Source organism: Octodon degus, unplaced genomic scaffold (assembly GCF_000260255.1).
Source record: "Octodon degus isolate 3935 unplaced genomic scaffold, OctDeg1.0 scaffold00013, whole genome shotgun sequence".
Lineage (NCBI taxonomy): Eukaryota > Metazoa > Chordata > Mammalia > Rodentia > Octodontidae > Octodon > Octodon degus.
This window is the reverse complement of record NW_004524589.1, coordinates 22542436-22550566: the sequence shown is the minus strand read 5'-3', so window position 1 is coordinate 22550566 and position 8131 is coordinate 22542436. Positions and strand designations below refer to the sequence as shown.

Below are 8131 nucleotides of genomic sequence, written 5' to 3'. Positions count from 1 at the left end.
GGGAGGTGCTTCCTAAGAAATCCTTTCATAAACACTATATATATATATTTTTCTTTTAATTTTTTTAACAGACTTAATTTTATTTTTCTTGTGTAAAAACCCTTTGTGTTGTAGCTACCGCTGGAGCTTGAGTCCTCTGACAGAGACTCTGGTGTGGGTTTTCACGATGGTCGGTGAATTCCTGATAGGGAGACTTGGTGAACACAGTCTCTTTCCAGAGGTCAGGGGTCAGATTAACTGTAGTTCTTGGGAAATAGCATCAAAGGTAGCCTTAGAAAAGTTGCCCAAAGTAGCAGTGCAGCCCCTAGCAGAGGTGTAGCAATCATTAGTACCAGACATCAGCAGCAGCTTCTTGGGCACAGCAGCTGAGACAATGGCAGTGCCTCTGGGGGCAGGGATTAGATGCACCAACACAGAGCCACAGTGGCCCGTCACCTTACAAGGAACAGTGTGGGGCTTGCCGATCCTGTTTCCCCAGTAGCCATTCCTCACGGGGACAATGGAGAGCTTGGCCAGGATAATGGCCCCACGAATGGCAGTGGCTACTTCCTTGGAACACTCTACACCCAGGCCAACATGACCGTTGTAGTCCTCAGTGGCGACAAATGCCTTGAACCTGGTCCACTGGCCAGCACGAGTTTGCTTCTGCACAGGCATGATCTTCAGAACTTCATCCTTGAGGGATGTGCCCAGGAAAAATTCAATAATCTCAGACTCCTTGATGGGTAAGGGGAAGTAATTTTCCTCCAGGGACTTGATCTTCATGTCTCTGAGCAGAGGCCCGGCTCAGCTCCGTGACAGGAATCCACTCTTTGTCCCTGGCCCCGCCCCAGCCCCTGAGGTGCCTGGTGACCTAGAAGGCAGATGCCTTGGCTGCACCAGCATCATATGCCATTTGGTGTTTTCCCAGAGAAAGAAGCTATACATTTCTTTAAAATGAAACTGTTTTAAGAACAAATAACTTTTCAAAACTTACAAAAAATTTTCATGTTTTCAAGTCTTTTAAGACTTTTTTGCGGAGCCAGGGATTGAACTCAGGCCCTTGTGCTTGTCAGGGAAGCACTTATTCCACTGAGCCATCTGCCTGGCCCCAAAACTATTTTTAGTGCATTACGAACTTCAAACTATCTCCCCCTCCCTATTTACAAACTAGTGCATGCTTCCATAACTTCACTCATATATGAATGCATCTTTGCATTTTATAAAATGTGTATTTTTTTTAAATGTGTATTGATATTTGAGGCAAAGCTGTATGCTACACCAAAATTTTCAACCATTTCCACATTAAAAGGCATCTAGTATATTTCTTTTGGCTTTGCAACTGGCAATGCTGAAGTTTACAGTTTCCACACATACACTGTATACTACTCAACTTATGCTCACTTGCAAAAAGCTCAAAATTCTCACCAGTTCATTATAAACGTTTCCAGCTCACTCTGGTGTTCAATGCAAGTCACACTATTCTTATCAGTAATCTGTCTCCAATAGTAATCTGAAGGATCCATCTTTATTTTTGTAATTCATTTCTAAGGCAGGAGAGCTTGGCAGATGGCAAGCCCTGACTAGTAACCAAGACTGGCTTAGGACATCTCTACCAAGATCTCACTGGCTTAAACCAAATCCTGTAACTCTAACTGCAAAAGCATCTGGAAATAGTATATGGTCTTCTGTGTGCTTAAAAGAAATGGATGTACATTAATGACAATGCATGCTAAATGTCTTTACTTGTTTTTACTTTTGAAGGATACACTCTTGGACTAAACTTCAAGACTGGAATTTCTATTGTTACTGCTTTGCAGTAAACCATACTATTTCCTGTTCTTACCAAAAGACTAAGAATGCTTAGCAACAGTCTTATTCTTCTAAATCTCTCTCTGGGTGATAAAGTATGGAAATTAAATTGACCAAATTTCTGTATTTAAAGGTTCTAGTTTAATGTCCACCAATGTGAAACACTCATGTGAAATTTTTTAAAAAGCAACATTTTGGGGACCAGGGAGATGGCTCAGTGGAATAAGCACTTGCCTGGCAAGTGCAAGGGCCTGAGTTCAATCCCCAGTTCCACCAAAAAACCCCCAAAATTAAAAAAAAAGCAACATTTTACTTTTGTTGTGATAAAATATCACATCTTAATAGATAAAATGTAGAATCCTGAAATACTGACACATTCTCTTATCATGTCATGTGAAATTTAAAGGTGAACTGCATTTATCTCATTACACTGGCTTCAGAGGTAAGACAGATGGCAAACATGGCCTATACAGGGGCTTCCAGGTGATGTTCTGCTTTCTGCTACAAACACTAGATATTCTTAGCAGTGGACTTCCACAATAGAAGCCACTATTAGTGTAATTTAAGAGCATAGTGGTCTGTTTTAAACTGATTCCAAAGGTTTGAAAAAAGCCCTAATCGATTTACAAGTGAATGTTAAATTTATAGTGACTGCAATCAAACACTATTTTTCTGACATATGCGTTTATAGGACTCTGCACAAATTTTTTTCTAAAATGGGGCTGTATTATTATAAATTTTCAAATTATTGTTCTAATACATAAAACTGAACTGTTGTGGATTAACTAATAGTCAACTTGTAACACCCAGCTGAACTGAGTTGGCATGGTGCTGGATGTGGAAGGCCCACATGAAGATTAGTGCCAACAGCACAAAAAAACTGGAGAGGAAGATGGTGTGCTGTTGATTCTCCTGGAGAAGCCTGTCACACTGGTTTCCCGGTACTACCTTGGCAATTATAGTGGGAGCTCAGGTCCTTGCTGTTGCTAAGCATAGATGCAGTTCATTTTGAAGTTCTGGTCCGTACTTTAAAAAACATCTTAAGTCTCTACCAACAGTAAGAACACTTAGCAACATTCTTGCTCTAAATCTCCCCTCTTTAGATGATAAAGTATGAAAATTACTTTGAGCATCATTTTCCTGGCTCCAGTGCAGATCCCTCGGCCTGCTGGCACACATCCTCCATCCTGCTGGTATAAGACCTTTTAGCTTCCACCACTGGCCTTCAGGTCTTTCCAGCGTAGATCCTTGATAAAGAGTTGCACGAGACATTGTCTTGGGCTCTAGGCCTCCAGCTGGACTCATGGAGATCACCACAATGGCTCTATGTCTTCAGCTGGACTAATGCGGGGTACTGCCATTGACGTGGGATCTAAGCCTTCAGCTGGATACTTTAGGTTTCTAATATTTGGACAGATTGCTTGCACTCCACTTGACTTTTTGGTTGAATATTATAAAATAATTGTACAAATTATATCTCCTGTGTTAAATACATTCCCTTGGAAATTCTACAATTGTCTTCAACATCACTCAACTGTCTGATTTATTAGGACATAATTCACATACGAAATACACTCTATAAAGTTCAATTCAGTACATTTACAAAGTGTGCATCAATCTCCACTAATTCCTGCTTATCTGATTTTTAGATTTTTTTTAAAACTGGAAAAATGAAAGTGCAGTTCTTTTGCAGGTGAGATCCATCATTTTAAAATAGCAATTTATCAATCCAAGTAATCAGTTTTCACACAGTTTCAATAACAGCAGCAATTTCCTTGAACTGTCTATAGAAATTCTAGAAAGAAAAGGAAAAATATTAATTTTTTCAAAAAAATAGTCCTTTAATTACACTGACAAGGTGCTATGTGACATTATTTTTATACTATACCCTTAACTATTAAAAGTTGCTATGAGAAACAAAGAAGTACTATTAGCAAAAATAATTACAGTAAAACTGGGGTAATTAGCTTGAGTAAATCTTTTCAAGCAGATGAGAAAATTCCTTTCTAATATCACATCAGAAGTCAAATGTGTTGGTACACACCTGTAACTCCAGCACTGGGAGGCTGAGGGAGGTAGAAAGCAAACTGAGCTGATCTTGGGCAACTTAGTTAGCCCCACCTAAAAAATTTTACAAAATAGGCTAAAGATACAGCTCAACTTGAAGACCCGAGGTTCAGTCCATGTACTATTAAAAAACCAACAAATGGAGGCAACAGAAGAGTTGAATGGTGGTTGTGAGGAACTGAGAGTGGGAAAAAATGGGACACTGTTGGTCAAAAGGTACAAATTTTCAGATATAAAAGTTCTGAGGTACAATATGGTAATAACAGTATAATGTTTATTTGAAACTGCTGAAAGATTTTAAGTGTCTACATAACCCCAACATGCATTTACTATACATGATAATAGTGTTGGTTTGGTTGTAGTAATCATTACATACTACATACTTTTATCTCATCATTTCATTGTACACCTTGAAAGTAAAGAGTTTTTGTCAATTACACCTCAATAAGGCTGGAGAAAAAGGATTGCCCATTTCTATTTTTTCCTATAAGAAAATCTAGAGGTGGAAATCAGAAAGAATGAATGCTGCACAGAATGGTAAGAACACCAGTAGTTGTAAATTACAAAAAAGGACTAAAACGTATATCCTATTTTTAAATTGATTTGGTCTTTATATTCAATTGAAGGCTACTTATATATCACAACACACTATAATCCCTTTACCCTAAGTCCTTCCAAAAACAGTAACCTACAGTCATATTTTTGTGATTATTTTTGTTTTAAAGCAAAGATGTTTTAAAATAAAGAAATCAAAGGAACAGAGATCTCTTAAAATTCAGTGCTCAAATGTTACCAGTTAGTGGCATGAGAAAGAGCCTTTTTTAAAAAAGAGATTGTTTCTAATTTTATAATTTACTTTTTTGTTTTGTGGAACCGGGGATTGAACTCAGGCCCTTGCGCTTTGCCAGACAAGCACTTATTCTACTGAGCCATCTCCCCAGCCCCTTATAATTTACTTTTTACTTAAAAAAGAAAAAAGGAAAAAGAAAGAATTCCTGTCTACTCAGAGGCTGGGGAAATAGCTCAGTGGGACAGCTACCTGCCTGGCAAGCATGAGGTCCCAAGTCTGATAGCCAGTGCCAAAAAACAGAATTCCTCTCTATTCATAGACTGAAGGGTCTAGAAATAACAAAAACAAAACATACAGGCCAGTTAAATTAATGACAAAATACCTCCTGGGATACCCATTTAAAGCAAAATCTGATTTATTCCCTTTTTTTCTCCTTGGTTACAAAAAAAGTAGTAAAATGATAATATGAATGGAACTCTCTAAAAACTATTAGTTACTTAAATCTCTAGCTAATAAAACTAGTCATTAGGTAAGGTGCTCTAATCTGCATTTTGTAAATATTACTCAGAAAACAGGGTCAACATTACTGAAAGATGATTCATTTAGCTTATGTGTTGATTTACAATGCCTAAAGGAAAAAGAATAAGTCAAATGTAATATCCAACAGAGAATATGAAAATATCCTCATAGACAACTGTTAAAGCAACCAAATGCCACAGTACACAAATTCATATTTTATTGAAAATAAAACAAATTTAGATCTTTTGTGTCCAAACACAAAACATCAATTTGCAAGTAAAAACAAAAATTTTCCTTTTAAAAGACTTTTATGTAGTTTTCTAAGCAGCATTTACAGAAAAATGTATTAAAATTCAATGAGTTAAACTACAAACCTGAAACTGTGGAATTGTCATCTCAAAAGATTTGTTCTTTACTTGACCTGAATGGTCTGCCACTTTCAGCATCACTGCAACGTAAGGATACTTAAGAGATCTGCAACTGTCTGAGCTCACAGCCATCCCCAGTTTCCACTGAAAATCTATAAGCTTTAATACAGTAAAAAACAAAACATTAGTAATAATACCATTGCCTTGAATGCAGACATGCATTCAATTTTACAGCCCTTACTTCTGACCTTTATTTATTTATTTTTTTAAGAGTGTGGATGACTTTTTTATTTTTCAGAGTCAGTTTCTAGTGATAAAAAAAATCTGTGGATGGGCATGTCAAAAAATTAACCCTGTAAAGACTGACAATGATAAACTTCATCTCTTTACTAAAGTTACAAGCATTTCCTTCCATTCTTTAGGCTTTTTATTTATGGTATGATATGTAATACCAATGCCATTAATATAAATGCTCTATTGAGATAACTATATTAGTTTTTTATTAAATTCTTATACTTAATTTTAAAAAATCATTTCACTGAAATCCAAGTTATCCCTGTCACCTTATCCCAGTACAATGTAAGTTTTTTATAGAAATATAACAAAACAAGATGGCTTCTGATATATTAGGAAACTGACCTGAGATTTTTAAATTCAGTTCATTAATTCATACTTGCCCAGCAGTTCTGCTCTTCACTTTTTTCCCCACAATTTTATTGAGAAATAAATAGCAATGAGACAGTTTAAAATCAAATTGGTAGGACAGTTCCAATAATTAACACATTGCACAGTCTTCCTAGTGGTTATTTGCTGTACAAGATGTAGACATGATATCTTATTTACAAACACTATTAGAACAAATCCCTCTATTCACTGAATTAAGAGAATGTAGCTGTGTATCTATCCTAACCATTTTGAATACACAGAAACAAAAATGGTCATTCATCTGTATCCCCTTTTTTTGTTTAGTTCCGTCATTTAAATATTATAGGTGTGTGAACTCAGCAAAATATTCCAAAATAGTACAGTAGTCTGTAATAGTATTGGGTCTTCTGCTTGACTGGCAATGTCAGAAGTTGTTGACCTGAGTCCCCTACAGCTGAACATAACAACATGGCTTTACTACATTTGACCTTTAGTTCAATGCTGGTCAAAGAAAATTATCCATTTGTATTTGTGTGTGTGTGTGTTTAGGATGGGATAGTCAGACATATAATTGAAGTAGAAGATGTGACAAAACTGTTTTTAAAAGGCTTACATTTTTCTCTGGCACTTCAGAGGACTCCAGATGCTTTGGAATATCTTTTACCTCACCTTCCTGTTCCACATGTCTTTCCCCATTCTACATCCCAAAGTACTAGGATGGAAGACGAGTTAAGTCATCCATTCCAGTTTCTTTCTTCACCATGGACCTCAAGTTCAACCTTTACATTAACATTAGGTGGTTTTAGATTTCATCAGTCTTTGTGATACATGCATGTCAGGTGATGGGTTATGCAGTGTACGTGCATTAAATGCCTCTCTGAATCATCATCACATTACAGGTTATTATTTCCATTTTGCAGATGACAAATCTCAATGTCAGAGAGTTAAGGTAATACACACAAGGTCACACATTTCTGAAATGAGAATAAAAGCCAAAATCTGACTCCCAAGATTACATGTTTACTGGTTGCCTCAACACTCTTCAGTTTTTGTCAATGACTGGTCAGTGCTGCCATGGCATAAAACAGGACAGGATGCAGCTCTTCTAAAACATAGACTGTGGGTACAAGAATTCTCTCTTATTTCCAAAGCTTAAGGAGGTGTCTGATGCAGGCACTTAAATAATACTTGCTGGCTGACAGATGCCCTTTGCTACCAAACTAAGCTTACCCTGTGATCTCATTATTTGACTGACCTAAGAATTGCTGATTTGTCAGTTTGTCCAGTTCCTGTTAGGACAAAGTAGTAACTTCAAAATGCTGTATAAGCTGGGCCGGAAACTAGAACTTTATTGTTTTCATAATTTTCTTCATAAAGGTTTAAAACATCTTTTGCTGGATTTATTGCAAGATAGGTTATAATGTATTTTTTAATGTTGTGCAATCTTGTTTAAAATAATATATTCCAACTCTGTGTTGCGATACAATCAATTCAAAACACTTACAGCTATTTTGTCAAATAAAAACATTATAGTGTGTCCTTGTCTACTTTATTTACAATAGCTGGCAGCCTGTAATTCTGGGCTCTTGCCAAAAATCAGCATGATCATGAAAGGAAAACACTTTGAGCTGATTCAGAACATCAAGGCAGCCATGACAGCACAATTAGACAGGAAAAAGGTCTTCCAGAATTGCTTCAGAAAATAGAAAGAAAAACACAGTATATTCCAAGCAAGAAGTATTTCGATAAATGGGAGATTAAGGATAGAATGTCTTTTACTGTAATAAAATTTTAAAATTTGACTTTTTTTCGTAGAGTGATTTTATTTATTTATTTGGCAGAACCGGGGATTGAACTTAGGTCTCTGCGCTTGCCAGGGAAGTGCTTATTCCACTGAGCTATCTCCCTGGCCCCTAAAATTTTAAGTTTTTTTTTTTTTTTTTTTTTTTTT

At 36.5% G+C, this 8131-nt stretch overlaps 1 protein-coding gene across 3 annotated transcripts in view; it reads right to left on the bottom strand.

Annotated features, from left to right (window-relative positions):
• Positions 1-2072: 2072 nt before the first annotated feature.
• The window catches only part of Commd6 (COMM domain containing 6), a 7282-nt gene continuing 1223 nt past the window's right edge, over positions 2073-8131 (bottom strand). The window contains exons 3-4 of one of the 3 annotated variants that reach the window (XM_004626287.2): positions 5542-5694; positions 2073-3586 (exon numbers count right to left, since the gene is read on the bottom strand). In XM_004626287.2, coding sequence (XP_004626344.1) covers positions 3536-3586; positions 5542-5694 — 204 coding nt within the window. In that variant the 3' untranslated portion in view covers positions 2073-3535. Of the gene's footprint in view, positions 3587-3635; positions 3913-4881; positions 4978-5541; positions 5695-8131 lie in introns of those variants that run through there. The other 2 variants (XM_023709642.1, XM_023709643.1) reach the window with 2 other exon arrangements.